Here is a 22,883-nt window from a genome sequence, read left to right on the forward strand (position 1 = left end):
AAATTGGTATGGAGCTTTCTGAAAGATATGTATAGATTTCGCTAGTGGAAGCAAAACTCTTATTTAAAGGTTGGTTCTTTGGGATGAATCATATGTGATTGTTTAAAAAGGGCTAGAAAGGCAATGATAAAACGTATTTGAAACAATAGACAACAGTCAAAATATCATAATGGATAGGTAAACAAGCATCCTTAAAGTTTATCAAAGGTAAACAAAACAATCAACAAATATGAGAGGGAAGGAAATATCACCTTTCAAGTAACTCAGAATAGGTAAAGGTGAGCTTGCCAAAGATTAATGCAGTTTAAATATGTAGATTAAGATAGTCTTGTATTGGATATTCATCATGTACAGTGTTCGTAATCAACTGAATCACCATCGTAGGTGGATAGTGGAAATAAATAGACAATATCCTTTCACTTTTATAAAAAGATTAAAAAAGTACAATTACATGGGAGCTCTGGGTAAAATGTTATTGTTGCATGACCATCATTAGGACATAAGTAATGTGTGCGTAAAGTTTGGTGAAAATCAGTTGAGAATTGTGATAATGTATGTGTTAGTCATTATACACACACATACTGCGATTTATATATACTAGATGATAATATCAATTGAAAGAAAACCAATTTTTCCAGTATAGAAATTAATACTTATTCATGTATTGATTACTTTTTGCTTAGTGAAATTAATTTCAATCAAGAAGTAAAATAAGTAATAGAATATAAAAAGAACCAGAACATTCATTTGAAACAGACTAAAGTAGATTTTAAATAAAATGAAAGTAATAGACATTAAAGAAAATAGGCAAACAGTTGATAAAGAGTAGAAGTGTTGTATTCTATGAAGATGAAATGTACAATGAAAAAGGAATCCACACATTATTTTTGTATTTAAAAAATTGGAAATAGCTGATTTTTTAAATTTAACATTCCGTAACTTGTAAGTGTGAATAAAGAAAAGATAGCAGATAAGTAATTTGTATCTCAGTGAAGTGTGTTAAATGTAAGTGAGACAGAATATAAATTGTGTGATGTGTAAAAGAAAGAGAATACAAGTGTCTGAGAGCATAATAGTTTGAAAAATAAATTACAATGTTAATTAGAGAAAATTAAAAGACGCAGTGAAGGTATTAATAACAAAAGTTTTGATGAACCATTTCATATTTAACATGTAAAGCAAGTTAAATATGAAAAGAACAAAGAAAATTTTTGAAAAACTTCAAAAAAAAAAAAAAAAGAAATGGCAACAAAGCGGTTAAAATAATTAATGATAAAACAGCAGTTAAATACTCAGCTGTTGTAATATAACTGTTAATGTTAATATGAAAGAAAAGCTAAGAGAAAGGCAAACAACTAGTTTAACTATTTAAATAATAGAAAAGAGGCCATATGTAATAGGATTGAAACTTCAATATCTTAGAACTAATAGAGAATTGAAATAAACACTATAAGTAAATACAATAATAAAATGAAGGTCAAAATACTTGATAAGGAAAAAAATTATTAGACTTTGTATACATCTGTCCTTACTTTACACTGACCTGGGATAACATGGTATGCTCACTGTAAACCATGTTGTTACACTTATCATGAATAGGTCTGTGATAACACAAGTTGGTGATCAAAGATTCTGCTTGGACCACAAAAATATCGCTCAGCAACCATCCACAATGCTCAGAACAACTTGGGATTTTGGAACAAAACCTATTTTTCCCATATGATGTATTATTCATTTAACAGTATTTTTTGTTACAAAACACTAATGAGAAATGCAGACAGATATACCTAGAAATGTTCCAGGTTATCATATTTTAATTTTCATGTATGATGATATGAAATTGAAAAAGTGTAGACATACAATAAATTCCCTACGTCAACAGCATTGACTCAAAAAAGCTTTTATTTCTCCATTTCATTCTAAAATCAAAACTGTTTGCTACATCCACTTTTTGTAATTTCTTAACTCTCCTCTCCCTTCATCAGTCTACATGTTGAAAATGCTCAACAAGTATTTCCAAAAATGCTTATCTAACTTATTTCAATCAAATGAAATCTCATTTAATGTCTGCTTTACCATCATTTAACATCTGCTTTCCATATTGGCATGGGTTGATGGCTTGACAGGAGCTAGTGAACCTGAGGACTGCACCTAACTTAAATGTCTGCTTTGACATGATTTCTATAATTGGATACCATTCCTAATACCAACAACTTTATAATGTACTGGATGCTTTTTACATGGCACTGGCACTAGTCAAGAGAGCAGAGTGTTAAGCAAAGGAGATTTGGCTGCTATTTCTAGCATATCAAGCAACCATGCATTGGCTCTCTTTTTGGCTCAAGTAAAAGTATGCACATATTTGTCAACAACTTGCTGTCCTGTTGCCACCAGCTAGAACTTTTACATGTTATACACTTCTATCTCTTTTCTAATCTAATTATGTAGTAATATTATCTAATTTATATTGCCATGCTTCTCATAAAAACCATTGAATATTCAATCTGAAAATTATAACAACATACCTTGTTTGATTTAGAAATGTCTTCTCTAACTTGAAGTGCTCCTGGTCCTGCTGAAGGCAAGCATGTTTGAAACACAGTTATTCTTCCTCCAGTTGGACTAAGAAGTTTATATGAAGCTTCTAAAGTGGCTCCTAGTGCATTTCCGGTTTCCATGTTGTTTTCAAAAAGCTGAGGAAGTTGTTGCAACAGGTCTTGCACAAGGTCATGGCTTTCATGTAAATTCACTAGCAAACTGTCAGGTAATGGAAGGAAAATATCTACAAAAAAAGTCAAAATAGTCAATTATAACCTTTAAGACAGTTTCATTTACATCGAAGTTTCTCAAGCATTTTTTACCAATGGGTCCCCTTGATTCCTATTTTACTTGGATGGACCCTCCTAACCATTTGATGTGTTTATCAAATCATATTACAATATATTATTAGGAATTATTCTTTTACTTGTTTCAGCCATGCGGCTGCAGTCATGTTGGAGCACAAAAAATTTTTTTTAATATTTTGCAAAGTTGTAAAAGCATAACCAATTTAATGCAGATAAATTCCAACAGCAAAATTTTACATGGACCTCCAAGAGCCATACAGATACTAGTTGAGACCCAATAATACAAGTTGTAAAATTTTTTTAACAAGTACATTTTGTCAATCAGAAATATCTTTATTATGTTAAATGAACTTATATTTTCTTCCTGATGAAAAATTTTCTAATTTTAACTTAGTGGAAAGGATGTAGATATTTGAAATACTGATGAACTTAAGACTTGAGTAATTAAGTTAAAACTGTTCATCATAGTTTGAACTATGACCAACCAAGATTTCAAATCTCAACCCACTTCTAAAGACAAATTGGGAATGTTATCCATTTTCCAACTAGATTTACTGAAGCATGTAGACTAACATAATTTGCTTAAAAGGACAAAACAATGCTTATTTCGCCCTTTCATTATCATATTTCTGTTGAAACACACTGCTCTGATTCAATTAATTTTAGAAATAAGAAAAAATTTAGTAAAACACATGTTGTTTTTAGTCTGGTGTTTAGAACAAAATTGCCATAGAATTTTGAGAAAAGGCTTTAGTTTAGATCACTTTTAAACAAGAAGTTTGTATCATAAAATCAGGGGCAGTCTCAGGTGGGTTGGTATCAAAAGGGTTAAACTTCTAAAAGGCAGAAACTATGAAGTGCCAGTTATAATGTTTTCAATATCTCTCTGTTCTGAGTTCAATTTAAATCTTTTAAGGGTCAACTCTGCATCCATGTGTCCTATCAATAAAATACCAGTCATGTATTAGGGTCGGTTCAACCAAATTACCTCCATATAACATAACTTCATGAGCTTTCTGTGACAAATAAGAATTCAATATTTCATGATGATGATGGTGCTAACATCTTAATATTTCAAACAATACATTCAAGATGAAATAAGATATATTCAGATGGATGTAGCATGTGATTGCTACAACTAGTAACAAATTCTGCACAAATGATCCTATGATTTAAATGGTCTCTATATTAGTAACAAATCAACTATAAAAGAATCACAACTCATACTAGGAGTGCCAATCTGACTTGCTTTTACTTATAGTAGTTGCAGGTGGGAAGAGTCACAGATTTGGGTGCAATCTCTGTCGGAACAATATGAGAAATAGGTCAAGAAGAAAGACAGTTTGAAAAAAAGACTACTTTCTATTTCTTCACTGAGAGGCATCAGCACTTAAGACAGATGTAAAGAGATAATGTAAAGTAAGTATTGCAGCATGAATGATAGCCTGGTAAAGGCAAGAAGAACAAGAAGATTGTTCATATCAAACAATGTCATATAAGAATAACATAGAACAGTGTTCTGCAACCTTTTTTTCACTTGCGGTACACTTATATTTTTTTTCAAAATTCAGCAGCACACCTGAACTAAAAATATAACTAAAAGTATTCTTTTACTCTTTTTTACTTGTTTCAGTCATTTGACTGTGGCCATGCTGGAGTCGAGCAAATTGACCCCAGGACTTATTCTTTGTAAGCCTAGTACTTATTCTATCGGTCACTTTTTGCCAAACTGCTAAGTTACGGGGACGTAAACACACCAGCATCAGCTGTCAAGCGATGGTGGGGGGACAAACACAAATACATATATATATATATATATATATATATATATATATATATATAGATATATATATATATACGACAGGCCTCTTTCAGTTTCCGTCTACCAAATCCACTCACAAGGCTTTGGTCGGCCTGAGGCTATAGTAGAAGACACTTGCCCAAGATGCCACGCAGTGGGACTGAACCTGGGACCATGTGGTTGGTAAGCAAGCTACTTACCACATAGCCACTCCTACGCCTATGTATAGTGAAAAAAATTATATTCAGGTTACACTGCTGCACACCTAGCATCATCTCGTGGCTCACCAGTGTGGAGCAATGATATGGAATGCATTAAGAGGTTAACTGTAAAACCACAGAATCTAGAATAAAAATTAGCAACATGTAAACTTACCATCTATGTCAGAGACAGTCAGCATTTGAGGCTGAGACAGACCTTCAGCTAAATTGAAAAAATGGATTGCTCTATCAAAAGCTATAAAACCTATCTGTGTACGTGAATCACCAGGCAATTTTTCTAGTTCTGCCAGCAAGGTTTTACATACAACTGTGAGATAACCTGAAAAATATAAATAAGATATTTAGAAAATTTCATTTGTGATTTTCAAAATGATTTTACCAATTACAAAAATATTTATCATGTATGAAACATTAGTTAAAAGAACAATTTATTTCAATTGTAACCTTTAAAACAAATGTTCACTGTATTCCTCCCAAATACTGAAGAGAGTCAAATTGCAGTAGAAACCTAATTCCTTCTCAATGATCTCAAAATTTTGTTTTAAAATTAAATCAAAAATTAAACTAAATCTTCATATCCTAAATAAAAACCACTATAATAACTAAGAGAGCAGGAATAATGTCAATTTAAATTCTTTGAATCACCTCCATTCTGTTAGGCAATGATACTGGAATAGCTCACATGTGATTGCTACAAATTGACACTTTTACATGAACTATTTAAATAAGGTTTTTCACAAAGGATTCTTTCCAGTCTCATTCAAGACAGTAATTGCTTCTAAGGTAAGTCAGATGAAGTGTTTTGCTTCAGAATAAACAGCAACCTATGTGAGAACATTGTTGGAGCTAACAAATTAAGAGCTAAAAACTGAGGTAGATTTTCTACGGTTGGATGCCTTTCCTGCTGCCAACCTTCCATTATACACTAAGCATAATAGCTTTTTACCACTACAAGTAGTGTTATATTATTGAAGGGTTTCACATTGATGCTAAAGTTTACATTTACTACTGAGTGCTGAATGCTGCAGTACTAATGTACCTATCTATTCCAATTATTTGTAGTAAGAGATGTAATAAAGATATGAGTGAAAGTCACAATGAGAAGAGAAATCAATTAAGTAAATAGTCTCATACACACCAGTTTCTATTGCATTATATGTTACATCCAAAACAAAGAGGTACACAGCTGGCTGAGGAGGTCGCAACTGGAAATATAGAAAATGAGTGAATGGATGAAAGACAAATTCAAGAAATTCATGACAAAATTCAAGAATGAACTATTACACTACATTCACAGAAATAAGCCTCTTGTCAGTAGATTTGAAAGAATGATTAAATCTACTGAATCTTTACTTCAATACATTGCATATACTATCAAAATAAAACTAATGTTCAAAGAATCATTTCTTTCTTTGTAAATAAAAGCTTTTGAATCTAGAATAGCTAAAAGTTCTGTTGTTTGTACTGCACAATAGGTATATTTCGAAGTGCATAGTTACTGAATATTGTAAGAATATTTGAAAAACTAATAAGCAATACTACAATTTTTCAAGACCCAAATTACCAATATCAAAGCCTGCATATATAACACTATAAATATGGAACAAAATCAAAGACAACATTTATCATATACAGAGCATTTATATTATTTATAAAACAACTGACTGATGAACAAATACATTGATCACTGTCATTCTCATTTAATGTCTACTTTTTCAATGGGTCAGACAACGTTTCTTGAGGCAGATTTTCTATGGATGGATGCCTTCCCTGTCAACAACCCTCACCTGTTTCCAAACAACGACATATTTCCCATAGCCAGACTTGTTTCTCACAGGAGACTAAAAAACAAAGAGCATCACTTGTGTGATGGTGATGCTCATTTACAACTATTATGGTTGAGAAGTAAGCTTCTTAACCACACAGCCATTCTTGTGCATGCATGCATACATGCATACATACATACATACATTTATATATAAGAATCTATAGCTCAGTGGAGCAGCTCTGTACTTTATTCACTGGGACTATGGTTTCAAGTCCAGGAATATGCAATTTCCTTTGATATGAAAGTAAAGATATAATTCAGTATATTAAGATTTGTTGAAGCTTTACCAAAGCAGACCACAAGATAATATTAGATATTGAAATAAAAGATTCATTTTGCAAAAATAAAAATGTTAAAATATAACCAATGGTTTAAATTAAAGATAAATTTACTCAATTTCATTTAAAACTATTTTTCAGTTGGAGCAAAAATATTCAGCCTTCAGTAGGCCACGTAACATGAATATTATAATAGCAAATTATTATTCAGAAAATTTTTTTTTCAAAGACGCACCATGTATTCAGAAGGTGCAATGAACTCAATTGTAGAAGATCTCACTTCAGGTCTGCGTTGTGGATCTCCATATGTTCTTGATACGGGATCGAAAGAAAATTCTTCTGGTACTGTAAAGAATTGTGAAAATAAGGGTTATGAAATTTGACTGTAAACTTCTTCAACATATAGATTATAAAAACAATTCATTAAAAAGAAAAAGAATCAATATAGCAACTACATCACAATTATTTCATACAATTGAAACATTACACAGAAGAAATGTCAGGTTATACTAACAAAATAAAGTAAATAAATACTAAATTAACCTCGGGTTAAAAAAGATTAATTAAACCTCATACAAATAAACAAAATTGATTGTGTTATGATCAGAAACATAAAAGTGTAAAGTTCTTTATTCTTTGTAAACATTTCAAAACAAAATTTCATTTTAATGAACAGTGCTAAATAAAGCTTCAATATTTACACGTATTTCTAAAAGTCATTGAAAATTATTATACATAACCTAACCAGATAGAAAAAGGAGAAAACAAACCTAGTATGAAATTTTACTCCTACTTTTTGATTAAAATAAACTCATACACTACATGATCATCAATTGCTTTCTTTCTGATATTTCATTAGAAATATTGAAATACTTAAGTAAAAATTTTGATAGACTGCTCATGAATAAAAAAAATGCTAAATTTTGTAAATGCCTCTATGCACAGAAATTGCAACAAATCTAAAAATATGTGTATGTTGATATATGCACTAATACAATTTGATATTTGTGAAAGTACATTTATTAAGAAGATAGCTTGCAGACAAGTCACTCATTTGAAAGCCCCAAAGAAAAAGTAATATTTATACAAAGCAGACAATGTAACATTGAGGACACATATACTTAACCTTAATGACACTAATTCGGTGAATCAATATTGATCATGAGTATTGGTTCTAGCACTAGAAACTGAGGAAGGTGCTCAGTGTGCATGTGCATAAAATATAGATTGCACTCACCTGCTTCTCCTTCATCAAAGCCACTATGATCATCACCTAAATACCATATTGGGAGTATACTATCAGAGCAGTAAGGGAATGAGCAGTGCTTATTCCAAAGCAATATATAATGCACTTAAATGCAAAATTCGACAAAAGTATGCATAACTGCACCTATCTAATTGAACTTGTGTGGCTAGTGAAAGAAAACCCACTATTGTTGAATAAATCTCTAAGCAGAAAAAAAATACAAGCAACCTGATTGAAAAGAAGTTAAAGCCTTCTTCTGTGTGTGCGTGTGTGTGTATCTGTATGTATGTGAAGTTATATATATATTTATGTGTGCGTGCGTGTGTGCGTATTCTTTTATTTGTTTTAGTCATTTGAGTGCGGCCATGATGGAGCAACACCTTGAAGGGTTTTAGTTGAACAAATCTACCCCAGGACTTATTTCTTAAGCCTGGTACTTATTCTATCAGTCTCTCTTGCCAAACAGCTAAGTTACAGGGATATAAACACACCGACACTGGTCATCAAGTGGTGATAGGATGGTGGGCAAATACACACAAACACATATATACAATGGGCTTCTTTCAGTTTTCATCTGCCAAATCCACTCACAAAGCTTTGGATGGCTTGAGGCTATAGAAGACACTTACTCAAGGTACCACGCAGTGGGACTGAACCTAGAACCATGTGGTTGGAAAGTTGGGAAGCAAGCTTCTTACCACACAGCCACACCTTATATATTAAGGTTAATATATAAATTCATGTCATAACATATAGGTTCAGTCTGATGAATTATTGTTGATGATTATCAAATACATCACACTTTTCAAAATTTTGATTGTTTTTTATATTTTTTTTCATTTTGTTATTGTTGTTCTATCTTCAAACCAATTTTATTTCAATTGTAGCTGTTTACTTATAATACTAACATATTTCAGAAAGGCAAAGTTTCATAACTTTTCATCCTATCCACTAAAAACCAAAATTTTCTCGATTTTTCTTAAGTAAACTTTGTTTCTTTCAATAATATAGGAGCTGAATACAGAAACAGAATATTTGCTACTTCTATAAACAAAATATAAAATGAAATGAAAAATTTTTAAACAGGACAATGTATATGACAACTTTTGAAGAATACAACATTAAATTTTACTAATTTCTGTATATTGTATGTACTGCTTAAGATAATTGAACAAGCACATAATTAAAAACTGAGACATTCACTGAAAGACCTAATGAAAACACTTGTTTACTCATCAACTAGTGTTAGTGAGGTTAAAAGCTAAATTTTACATATATACTGAAATTTTTTAAGATAATTCATATAAGATCAATTTCATGTTCAAAAATCAGAGAAGATAAATGTTAACATGGGAAATTCCTTGCATCTTATCTTGTCTTCACATTTAGCATTAACTTTTGATTTTTAACATCTAACTTCAAATAATATGAAAGGGCCATTTATCATTATTTTATAGTGGTTTTAGAACTAGTAGAAGTGGTTTTAGGAGGCATTTATTTACAAAATTAAATAATTACTAACAAATAAATAGCTAGAAAGATAATCAGTAAAGAAAAAAATTAATTATACTGGTGATAAAATTTTTTAGAGAATATATTAAGTTTCAAACAATCAGAAATTCACACAAAAGATAATAATCTGTATTTTACTCAAAGAATACTAGAATATACAATTTGTGTTGATTTTTTATATTTTATTTCATACTGATGAGATAAAAGCAGTCAGTTAATGTTCTTGAACACTTGTAAGTTAATTGTTGCAGGAAAAATATGGAAAGGGAAAGAATTTCAGATAGGTGATGTTCTGAGGAGTAGGACTTAAGCTTAAGTAAGAAGGGAAGAGTGAGGTGGGAGTGCATGAAAAGAAGTGATACAAAACTAGCAAGTTCAGAGAAGCAGATGTTACAGCTGTAGCAGTAGAAAATGCAGAAGAGATAGCACATCTATGATCTGATTTCATTGGGTTTTGGCAAGCAACTTCTTGCCAATCCAGGGGATGGCCTCCTTTTCTGTTGTGTGTGGTCTAGGATGTCTGCAGCTGCAGCACTGTCCTTGTGATGGAAGTAATACAACATTCTAGATCTCACTTTGTGAAAGGTTTGTAATTGTTGGATGCTGAGGTATTTCTTGGTCCTGACATCACATCTTTGTGATGCAATCATTGATATGCTGAAAATATGGAACTGCAAGGAGAGATTCCCACTGATTGCAAAATCTAAAATTTGTAACCTTCAGAGCTCTAGTTGATTATTGTTCAAGTTTAAGGGGAACAGGCCAAGATACCGCTTTCCAGACATATGTAGTGATTGTGTCTGTGGGCTGTTGAAGCATAAAGAACACTAAGATCTCATTGGAGAATTATTTTCTAGATCTCTAACTCAATTAGTCAATGCAAATTTGGCATGAGGTGCTAGGGTTGTGTGTAGATGACACTTTGGTATGAAAGGTTAGAGAGGAATGAAGGAAAGTAACATTTGCACATCCACATAAGAATAGGCATTGATGGTGGTGATTCATCATCATCATCATCATTGTTTAACATCTGCTTTCCATGCTGGCATGGATTGGATGGTTTGACTGAGGACTGGTGAGCCAAAGGCTGTACCAGGCTCAATCTGATCTGGCAAAGTTTCTACAGCTGGATGCCCTTCCTAACGCCAACCACTCCGAGAGTGTAGTGGGTGCTTTTAGATGCCACAGGCACAAGGGCCAGTCAGGCGGTTCTGGCAGCGACCATGCTCAAAAGATGTTTTTACGTGCTACCTGCACGTGAGCCAGTCCGGCGGCACTGGCAACAACTACGCTCAAATGTTGTTTTTGTTGATCTATATAAGGGGAAGACTGGGTGGGAGAAGCCAAACGTTAGGTATCTCAGAGTTAATAAAGGCTGAGTCAGACAGAGCTGCATCAGAATGTTTTAATAGTGGATCTCACAAGAAACCTCCAATCCATGAGACAAGAAACACAGTTTCATCAAATTTCTCAAGTGTGAAAATATACTGGCAAGACAGGAGACTGGATCTTGGTAGAACTCTACAAAAGCCATATTAGTAGTCATTTAGTTGGAGAGAGAAATTCAAGGAAATGGAGAAGATGAGTATTAATGATTCGCTCTATCATCTGTGAAATGCTGAAAGTGAAGGCAATAAATCACTATGTGGCAGAGTCAGAGGAATTGCCCCTCTTGGGAATGGAACACACTTGAGAGAGAGAGACTGAAGAGATTGACAAGGATAAGAGTGAGCCTTGAATGTAATGTTTAAGGGCAATGCAAAGAACATAGTCAGACCCAGTGGACTTATTGGTTTGAAGCAATCTGGGGTATTTTTGCATTTGGCATGTATCTAAAGATAGTGGTGAGCCTGGTAGAATATAGAAATAGAGTTTTTGGAGGAAATTTATCTAGTGCTTGCAATGTGAAAATGGATGTAAATTGGGTAACAAATATAGGGTTTTCTTTGTATTAGTATTGCTTACAGACCAACATGGTTGAGAAGTAGAGTCCACAAAGTTGGTAGAGATCTTTTGGCAAGGAACCAAAATGATCAGTTATAGTTTGGTAGACAGAACTTGTAGGCTGTGAGATGCATAGAAGCATCCTTCATTGTTTCTAGTGATGGTCTTACAGATGTTGCAGTAGTAAGGTTTCTACTGGGTAGTAAGGTTTCTCTAGGCCTTGTAGGCCATATTCTTTGCTTGAACTGTAATAATGCAGTTAGTGAAATACTTGAGGGATTTTGAGTTATGAAACTTTTTTTTTTTATGCATGAGATGCCTATTTCAAAATCAAAGGTGAAGCACATGCAATACCATGAATAGAAAGCACAGAACTGGAACTCCAACAAGTCAGGTGATCTGAAGTTCCAGAGGGTCCAGGAGGGGTGAAATTGTTGTGGATGAGTAGCTAATGAGAATAAGGCAGTAGTTAGGTGACCTGATGGGTGCAGATACAGTGACAGTATGACAGAAGCTGGCTTTGGAAGTGAGAAAAGAGAACAAGGGTGTTTAATGTGCCAGTGCATTGATAAGACAAGCAAATGACATTTATTGTTGTATTTTATATTGTTTCGCAACATTAAACTGTTTGAGAAAATCATCATCATTTAACGTCCGTTTTCCATGCTGGCATGGGTTGGACAGTTTGACTGGAAACTGGTAAGCTGGAGAGCTGCACCAGGTTCCAATCTGATTATAATTAAGTGAAAATTTTGCTAATGGTTTAGCAACATTTTCAAAACAATTTGATCTTGATTTTCTTGTATAACAATGAGAAAAATGAAATTTTAACAACAGAAAAGTGAAGCCACTTTCCCTGACTTTACTATAGTATTGAGAGTTTGAAATTGGGTTCTGTTTTTTCATTCCCTTACTAACAAAGGAAAAAATTTCTTCTACACATTATTTTGGAGTTATACTTGTTTGACTCAATCAGAGATCATGTGGGGAACTTGAATCAATTACAATAGTGTCGGTGACCAGCTCAAAGATATACAGCAGGGTTTCTCAAACATTTTTTATGTATGAACCCCTTTAATTACTATTTTATTCTGGTGGACCCCAATAGCCATTCAATGTTTCAAAACTAGTTTTATAGAAACTTCTTTCAAAATTCTTATTTTAGGTTTCAGACATTAACTTGTGTAGGTTGAACAATGTAAAGTGTTAAAGAAAGAGACCAATCTGTTGCTTGAAATACATACCAATGCATACATCTAAAGTGAAATTTTTTCAGAGACCCTTAAAATACTATCATGGGTTTCCAATTTATCATTTTGTTGTGTGGACCCCCAAAAAATCTTTCATAGACTCTCAGGGGCCATATGGACCCTGGCTGAGAACCACTGATATACAGTATGTACAGCTTTGATATTTTAAGTGCCTGCGGCATGTGTAAGGACTTTCAAGCGAGATCGTTGCCAGTGCCCCTGGACTGGCTCTTGTGCGGGTGGCACATAAAATACACCATTTTGAGCATGGCCGTTGCCAGTACTGCCTGACTGGCCTTCATGCGGGTGACACGTAAAAGCACCCACTACACTCTCTGAATGGTTGGCGTTAGGAAGGGCATTCAGCTGTAGAAACTCTGCCAAATCAGATTGGAGCCTGGTGTAGCCATCTGGTTTCACCAATCCTCAGTCAAATCGTCCAACCCATGCTAGCAAGGAAAGCGGACGTTAAACGACGATGATGATGAATATAACAACGGAAAAGAATATAACAGTATATGTATGCTTTTGAGTGGCTATCATGACGTGTTCAATATGTGTGTGTTATGTTATATATAACATTTCAGTTTTATTAACTCATGATGCATGCCAGCTAATGGCATTCATCAGATAAAGCATTTTGTCTTTTAAAATTCTTTAAATGTTGATTTCAGGTCACACAGATTGGCGTTCTGTGTACAGCAAGTAATGGATTCTGCAACAGCTACATCTTCATAATTTGGATGGTGAAATCTTACAAAATTTTGGATGGTAGTTGTTTCTGTAACAGCATTCTATAAACTAGTAGAAACATTTCAATTAATTTCTTCTTGCTTCCTACATTAGAATAGAATGATACTCAAAACCTTGCGCAGATCTCTACATTTCACAATTTGAATAAGCCATACACTCGATGAAGTCACTATCAATAAATTATAAGAACTAGTGTGTGTGTATTTGTATCATCATCATCATCGTTTAATGTTCGCTTTCCATGCTGGCATGGGTTAGACGATTTGACTGAGGACTGGCGAACTAGATAGCTGCACCAGCCTCCAATCTGATCTTGCAGAGTTTCTACAGCTGGATGCCCTTCCTAACGCCAACCACTCCAAGAATGTAGTGGGTGCATTTACGACCCACCGGCACGAGGGCCAGTCAGGCGGTACTGGCAACAGCCACGCTCAAAATTGTGTTTTTTACATGCCACCTGCACAGGAGCCAGTCTAGCGGCACTGGCAACGACCTCTCTTGAATGTTGATAAGCATAGCATATCTCAAAAGGTCTCGGTCACTAGTCATTGCCTCAGTAAGGCCCAATGTTCGAAGGTCATGCTTCACCACCTCATCCCAGGTTTTCCTGGGTCTACCTCTTTCACAGGTTCTCTCATACATATATATATATATATATATATATATATATGGATGAAATTTTTACATCAACTTAAAAATGATGATGATTATATAAATATAAGATTTTTATATCAAAACTGTTTCTGAGCTGTTTAATGTGCTCTATATCAATTTTTGGGTGAGGCTATTTTATAAACTAATTCTTGTAATATAATCTTTCAAATAAATAAAAAAAATTCTAGTTTTAGGAGAGGAGATTGATATAAAAAAAAACCAGAGTGTTAACACAGCCAAATCTAATATACTAGTTGTCATTGTTGTGACTCAAAAGCCCAGGAGCAACAAGAATTGGTATTTGATTGATATGCTAAAGATGCAAGAATAGTTACACAAACAATCAGATCTCTGTCTCGCAACAAGATATCAAGGCTTTAACCAAAACACTGGGGTTGCTAACAATACAAGGAATTTTAAAATGAAATTAAGAAGTACACAGTTCACTGGAAATTGAAAATAATAAATTCTGACAATTAGTACAAGAGGTAGATCTAGTAATAGTATGGAGACTAAAGTTAGCTAGCTTCAAAAATATATTACTGTATAGCAAAGAAATGGATTCTCTGTTTGTGTTACATACCAGAGATCTGTTTGTGTATCTCTACATAAAGCAATATAAACAATATATAAAGCAGTGAAATATAGACAGCAACTATAAAAGATCTGCACTGTCAGCAGTGATTTATTGGATGTGCAATATTGCAAGATGGAGTGTAAATGAGTTGGGAAAGTGATGTATCCTCATTACTGTTGAGTTCAACAATTAGAAACATCATAGGGCCTAGAATTGTGCCATTTTTTTTTTTTTTTGTTCAACTCTAATAATCAATTGTAAATTGCTGAGTATAGCATTTGTGTATAGAAAAAAATAACTATTTTTTTATTAAAAAAAATTGTTTATATAATTTTATAAAATGACTAAAGCTTTATAAACACTTACAGTCATTGATTCTATAACACAGGTTGCACTTCCATCGAGTACGATCCACAAAACTTATAAAAGGATTGATGTATGTGCGACAGGAACGACAACGTACAATCACAGTGGATGTTATCACAGGCAGCTGCTGCAAAATACATAACAAAAACAACAGTTATAGGAAAAAGACCCACACACATGTAAAATAAATGCCTAATTTTCAATGCATTAAGTAACAAGCTGAAACAGTATTTTTTTAATTACATTTAACTCAGATAAATTCAACAGATAAATGAATGGGATGAAAATGGTAAAATGGATTAAAATTTCTATAATCTTTCACCAGAAATGATAAAAACAAGGTTAACCTCATATAAAATATAGCAATGAAGAATTCACTACATCAAATGAAGGGGGGAAAGATGTGGAGAATCCTTTAAAGTAAAAAGAGAATGCTCTGGTTTTCACCAAGTTAACAATCAGTAGGAACTTGTGAATCTGGCAAAAATCACACCAAATCTGTAAGTCATGAAACCAATTATACTTGTTTCTATCAACCAAGGAAAAGACTACATCATTTTTAGGATACATACAAGTGTCTGAGAAACAGTCTCATACAATCTAGTCATCATTCTTGCCATTTTAACAAACATTTTTCTATGTAGGAATGGATTGAGTAGATCATCATATAATTTCCATTCACCATCTCAATCCTTGTTATATCGGGACTTTAAAGATTAAGGTCTTAAGAGCTGACCTTAACTCATTTCTACTTCCTGAATCATCTACTACAAATATATTCCACTGTCAGCAAGCAGCACCTTTTCATTCATTGTCTATATCAGAGAAGTCGTTTCATAAATCCATTAGCTTCAACTGTTCTTGCAACCAACCAAGTTAAAGATACACATTAAACAGCCCACACTTGATTTATTTTCCTCTGCCTTGACAAAGTTTCTACAATTTATACCTGAATCTCAAAACAATGCAGTGCAACAAGCCTTACACAAACTTCATATCTACTTTTACATCAAGGAAAAAAATAACCTTTTGTTGTTAACGAAGGTGATAGCACCCCACATTTCTTTCCTACATGTCTTAAGTCACCTAGGTTGTTAATGTGGGTATTCTGAACAATTATCTATTTTTCTGTCACAGAAGTCCTAGTCCTCAGTTAATCTGTCAGAGATTCTGTTGCAATCTTTGTACTTGATGTTAGTCAAAAATAGGAATTTTATATTTTTACAGAGGGTACTCATCATCCCAAGTAATTTCCAACTATCAAATGCTCCCTATATCAACTCTAATTAATATTTAATGGTTGTTTATTCACATTTCACACTGGCATTGGAAATGCTAAAAAGAAGTTATGGTCCCGTGGTCTGTCAATATCAGAGGGTAGTGAGTAGTCAGAATCATTTGGTATTTGGCTATAGTCTTATATGTTATGAGTTCAAATCTTACTAAGATCAACTTTGCCTTTCATCTTTCAAGAGTTCCCAAAATAAAATACCAGTCCAGTGCTGGATGTAAATATATCTGGCTATCTACACCCAAAATACTTGGCCTTGTGCCAATATTAAAAATTAGTATTGTAGTAAAGTAGCTTTCAACAAACTCTTCACTATATTTAAAATGGTTGCTATACTTCATACCCAAAATCTTAGGTCAAATATCTCATAATTGAATTATGAAATTTAACCCAAACCATCACATTGAACAACTTATGTCTGCATGTACAGAGTGCTTATCAGATATCTCTAAGATTGTTCTAGAAGAGGCAACTGGAGCAATTCAACAACTAATCCAGCACCAACAAAAGGCAATTATGGCTGGCATACCATAAGAAATTTCACATTTTAAAATATAAATTTTGTCCTCCCACAGGACAACTGGCGTAGGTGTGTTTACATCCCTCTAACTTAGAGTTTTGGTAAAGGAGACCAATAGAATAAGTACCAGGCTTAACATAAAATAAGTACTAGGGTTTAATTCATTCAACTAATGACCGAAACAACTAGAAGATAAAAGTAAAAAGATAATCATCAATGCTGTTCACAACTTTAACATTTAATTAAAATTTTAAAAAGACCTTTTCATTGCTACAGATAATTATGACAATAGGCAAATACAGTTGAGTGATTAACATGCTGAACTTCTGAATCATAAGGATCATGAGTCAAACCCTGATAGGAGGAATGAGTTTGGTGAAGTACATCACAATCTATCTAGGAGAAAATGGTAATTTGACTAAAATTTAATAAATTGAGGAAAAAAAAAAAGTTAACAAAAATAAATTACTAAGAAGATTTTAATTTAAATTGGTAAGTACATCAGTAAGAGCAAAGGTGAAACAGATGTTTAGCATAGCCAACAATTGTTTATCAATCAACAACAATTATCTGGAAACCAATGACGAAACTGTTGGAGATTATGATACATTTCATAAACAACTCATCATTCTACGTTCATTTAGCAGATTAAACAACAACAACAATAATAGTAAGGCTGTAAAGTGCTGAAAAACGTTTGACAAAAACAAAATAATACATGTAATCAGTTCAATTAATACAATGGTCAGCTTATCTCATGATACAATAATAACATTTTACAACATAGCTATTATTAATATAGAGCAGAAGTGTCAAACTGGATCATCAAATTTCCAAGTTCAAATCCCACTAATATACACCGACTTTCATCACCCAGAAACAACAACAACAACAACAACAACGATACCACCACCACCAGGTCAACCCTCATCTAGAAGATCTATGATCAAAAATATTTCAGTTATTACTATGCCATCTAGTTGTTATTTCTAGCAAGGTGAGCAACCATAAAAGCTCCCCACTTATTGGCTCAATAAATACTAGTACAATAATAGCGTACTGAAGTTTGTTTCAGTTGACAATAATCTTCACTTCACACTTGAAGAGCTAGTAAAACTCATAAAGAAAATACTACGTACCGTAAGATCTTTAAATGGATGGATAATTACTCCTAATGGTAATCGAGATTTGGTCAATAACGCTGCAGTCTGGGGTACAGCATTTAACGTACAACGGAATATGCTGGAAATAAAAAGGTTAAATAGCTGAAACATCTAGTAACAATGAATTACAGTAGATAACATGATAAAGTAGGATTCAGATATCCAGTAAGTTTCAGAGATAGCGATTATTCTAGTATAGGTTTCATCCATTAGACAATAAGAAGCTGTTAAAAATACTTGAAAAGGTATATGTGCTTATTGTTTTAGCTAAAAAGTGTTGCAGTATATTGTTCTTTTTATACTTTCTTCATCACCATCATCATTTAATGTCCGCTGTCCATACTGCTATGGCTTGGATGGCTTGACCAGAGCTGGCAAGCTGGGGAACTGCACCAGACTCCAGTCTGATTTGGCATGGTTTCTACAGCTGGATGCCCTTCCGAAAACCAACCACTTTACAGAGTGTGCTGGATGTTTTTACGTTGCACCACACAGGCGGTTTTACATGGCACTGCACAGGTGCTTTTACGTGGTACTGCCATGAGCACTTTTCACCACTAGAGGGACCAGTCTTAACACTTCTACTATGGAGCATGGGTCTTCTTGAGTACAGCAAGGCACCTGGCATCTCAGTCCTTTGTCATCTCTCCTGAAAGGTTCAAAGTCCTGAGGTCATTCTTCAGTACTTCATCTCATGTCCTTCCTGGGTTTCCTACTTCCCATGTGTTCCATCTACTTTGAGAGATTGGAACTTCTGTTATAGAGCTGTTGGCATCCATCCAAATCACATGACCAAACTAGTGCAGTCTTCTCTCTTGCATACAGCAATTAATTCCTTTTATGCCTAACTTCTCTCTCAATGATTAATGCTGTAATTCTTCACCATGACCTAAGAAATTTTATATGTATCATATGAAAGACTGAGAAGGAAAGATAAAAGTAAAGTGAAAAAAATGAAGTTAGTTTGGTTCATTTCCAGCATACTTAAATATTCTTTTATCGTAACAACATAGCATATACACACAAACAGCTGTGTAGAGATGGAGTTTGCTTCATAACCCTACAGCATCTTGGATAAGTATCTTTTACTAAAACCCAAGACCAACCAATGTTTTGTGAGGGAAATGGTAGACAGAAACCCTATAGAGGACTGTTGTGTGTGTTTGTAGTACAAACTAGCCTGTCCTGATTCCATTTATGCAGATACTCTAACAAGGATCTGGAATAGTCTGTTATGTCTGACCCAAGTTGAAAATTCTGATATTGTGCATCTCTTCTAAGCATAATAGTTTGTGTGTTTGTGTGTGCGTGCGTGCATGAACATATCAATCTTGAACCAACCTGACACTGTCATTTTGAAATTCGATTTAAGCTTGTGCTTGCTGAATGTTTTGCTATAACCTCTTAGTAGAAGAAGGCTGGTTTGATTTCACAGAAACCTACTCCATATTATTTATGGATGCTCTATATTTTGCCAAGTACAGAGAATCCATTATTACAATCCACAATAACTGACATAAGGACAAGCTTTTGTCTACTTGTGCTTCACTTGAATGAGATGAGATAAATAAAAACCCATATCCACAAACTATATTTTCCACAAAATCTTTGGAGGTAAAATATAAATATCAAGTGCTACTCACTCTGGACTTGCATTTGTTTTACTAAATTCATATGGTAAACAGTTAATAGGTGTCTCAACTCCTTCTGGGCCGATGAGTTTTCGTTGCTGCATCAAATCAACGACATCACTAATAGTGTCCTATGAAATAAATAGAAATGTAATCACTTAATACAGAATAACAATTATCTTCTATTTTTTACTTGTTTCAGTCACTTGACTGCAGCCATTCTGGGGCGGGCACTGCTTGAAGGGTTTTACTTGAACAAATTGACCCCAGGACATTTTTTTTAAAGCTTACTATTTATTCTATCAGTCTCTTTTGCCAAACTGCTAAGTCACATGGACATAAATACACCAGCACAAAGACACACACACACACACACATATACATGTGCATGTGTGTGTATACACACACACACACACACACACAATGAGCTTCTCAGCTTGTCTACCAAATCCATTCATGAGGCTTTGATCAGCCCAAGGTTACAGTAGAAAACATTTGCCTAAGGTGCCACATAGGGACTGAACCTGGAACCATGTGATTGGGAAGCAAGCTTCTTACCACACAGTCACATTAATATTTACTGTGTTCCATATATAGTTACATGGTTCAGTATACAAAACAGTTTGTATTTCCTTCACATGTGTTTTAGTGTATTAATTCAGTAAATGAAAAACCCCTCATGATCAGTATGCCTTGTTAAAATTAGGTAGAGAAGCACCAGGAGATCCAAATAGAAAGAAACTGTGGAAGCGGAATGAAGACCAAGCAAGACAGGAGGAGAAGTGTTGTGAGCAAATCTTAAGACACTGAATCTCACAAAAGATGTGACATTGGAAACTAAGAAGTGGTGGGATGCTGCACTGGAGAGGACCCTTCTAATCCATGCGAGCATAGAAATAAAGATGTCAAAATGATGACAATGTTCAACAAAAGAAATGAACACTTTTATTTTGCTGTAAAATTTGATTTTATTGTTACAAGGCACTCTGCAATTTTCTGAGTTCAGTACCACTGTGTGGCACCTTGGGCAAGTATCTTCTACTATAGCCCCAGTCCAGCCAAAGCCTTGTGAGTGAATTTGTTGAAGAGAAACTAAAAAAAAAAAAACAATCATCAACATCTTCAGTTCTCTTCTTTGTTATAACCAGAAATGGCGCTGATGAAAATAGCATTAATTTTTTTTAGGTCGTTCAATTTTTCTCAATTGATCAATAGACCAATTGAGTAAAACCAATCAGTAATGTACCGATAATGACTACTGGAAAGAGTTGTAAGCCAGATTTGATCCAATAAAGGAAAAATATGTAATGACCATCATTTTAAAATTGTTTTATATATATGTGTGTGTGTGTGTGTAAGTACTTGTGCCTCCTAACAGAGAGGGATATCACAGCATCATCATCATCGTTTAACGTCCGCTTTCCATAAGTGTCACCATCATGCATGCAATTGTTTGTTTTCAGTCTTTTGAGAAAGCGTGTCTGGTCAGTGGGGAAATATTACCCTACTAGGAAACAGGTGAAAGAAGGTAACAGAAAGGGAATCCAGACATAGAAAATCTGCTTCAAAGGATTCTCTTTGACTCATGTGAGTATGGAAAAGTGGTTGTTAAATGATGTTGATGATAATTTGATGATCATTATCATCATCATTATCATCAATTTGATATGCTTTTCACAGCTTGGAATAAAAATGGAACTGTTTAATTTTGTCCTATTTATGTCTCATCTTCCAAGATATTGGAAGATGGTAGTAGAAAGCCTTATTCCATATGAGACTAAATAAATGCTTATTAAATACACTGATATGTCTCTGTTTACATATATCACAACCCAAGCTGCATTGGTACTCAGCTTATCAGTGTTAGGCACTTAACTTTGTACTATTACATAAATGAGTTTTAGCATTTAAAGCTCTTCTTAGGACTTTAAAGATCACCTCTTCTAATGTTCCCTCCCCTCTCAAAGGTTCTCTGTCTTGCAAGTTACTTGGTGACCCTGGATGGTACTGGTGCCACATAAAAAAGCATTTAGTCCACACAGTAAAGTGGTTGGCATTTGGAAGGGCATCCAGCTGTAAAACCATGCCAAAACTGACCTCGCCTGTGCTGTTGCTATGTAAAAAGCACTCAGTCCATTCTGTGGGGTGATTAGCGTTAGGATGGGCATCGAGCTGTAAAAACTGCACCAAAGCAGACACAGAAATCTGGTGCAGTCTTCTGCCTGGCTAGCTCTTTTCAAACCATCCAATCCAGGCCAGCATGGAAGGCAGACATTAAACAATGATGATGATGGTAAAGTCTAGATCAGTAGGAAATATATATATACACATACATACAACTGCAAGTGAAATAGCTATTACTAATATATCAATCCCAGATAATATTGACATATTGGAGTTACTGCAAACCTTACTCAATGGATATGTAGTGACACCACCACCACCACTGAATTGTTTAAGGAAATCAATGACAAATCCAACTTCGAATTTATCCAGTTTGACATTGTGTTGTTTTACCTATCAATTCCTCAAATTTTCCTCCAACAAGCACTTGAGTTCAGTAAAGTATATACAACTACTACTGAGCAACACTTATCTTGACCATATTGTAAAAGAATTTAGCAAGGTTTAGGAATTCAATGTAAAACTCGAAGCAACATGTATACAGAAGGAAGAGACAAATGAAAACTCAGATCACAATACCTTTGTACTAAGATTGCTCATTCCTCCAGTAAGACCAGCCATTCCTCCACTTGTAGAATATTGTGAACTTTGTTGTTGCTGGGGTTGATATTGTTGTGGTTGTTGAGGATGTATTGACTGTTGCAATTGTTGTGGAGGTTGCTGCATCTGTTGTGGGGGTTGTTGCAACTGTTGTGGTGCATGCATTGGACTTCCTGAATAAACTGGGGGCATTCCTGAAGTTGACATGTTTGCTGGGTGAGCTGGAGATTGCATCTGAGAAGGCTGAAATGAAAAACAAATTTTAATAAAGATTCTCA

General features: G+C 34.2%; 1 protein-coding gene across 4 annotated transcripts in view; it reads right to left on the bottom strand.

The window, feature by feature from the left end:
* LOC106884425 (protein transport protein Sec24A) overlaps nucleotides 1-22,883 on the bottom strand; it is an 84,277-nt gene that overhangs the window by 12,810 nt on the left and 48,584 nt on the right. For all 4 annotated transcript variants that reach the window (XM_014935807.3, XM_014935805.3, XM_052972226.2 and 1 more), the window contains 8 exons: nucleotides 22,585-22,848; nucleotides 19,894-20,012; nucleotides 18,227-18,329; nucleotides 15,277-15,403; nucleotides 7,210-7,319; nucleotides 6,007-6,073; nucleotides 5,023-5,187; nucleotides 2,526-2,782 (listed from right to left, as the gene is read on the bottom strand). In XM_014935807.3, the coding sequence (XP_014791293.1) occupies nucleotides 2,526-2,782; nucleotides 5,023-5,187; nucleotides 6,007-6,073; nucleotides 7,210-7,319; nucleotides 15,277-15,403; nucleotides 18,227-18,329; nucleotides 19,894-20,012; nucleotides 22,585-22,848 (1,212 nt within the window). The remainder of the gene's footprint in view (nucleotides 1-2,525; nucleotides 2,783-5,022; nucleotides 5,188-6,006; nucleotides 6,074-7,209; nucleotides 7,320-15,276; nucleotides 15,404-18,226; nucleotides 18,330-19,893; nucleotides 20,013-22,584; nucleotides 22,849-22,883) is intronic.

Source organism: Octopus bimaculoides, chromosome 1 (genome assembly GCF_046866305.1).
Source record: "Octopus bimaculoides isolate indiv1 chromosome 1, ASM4686630v1, whole genome shotgun sequence".
Lineage (NCBI taxonomy): Eukaryota > Metazoa > Mollusca > Cephalopoda > Octopoda > Octopodidae > Octopus > Octopus bimaculoides.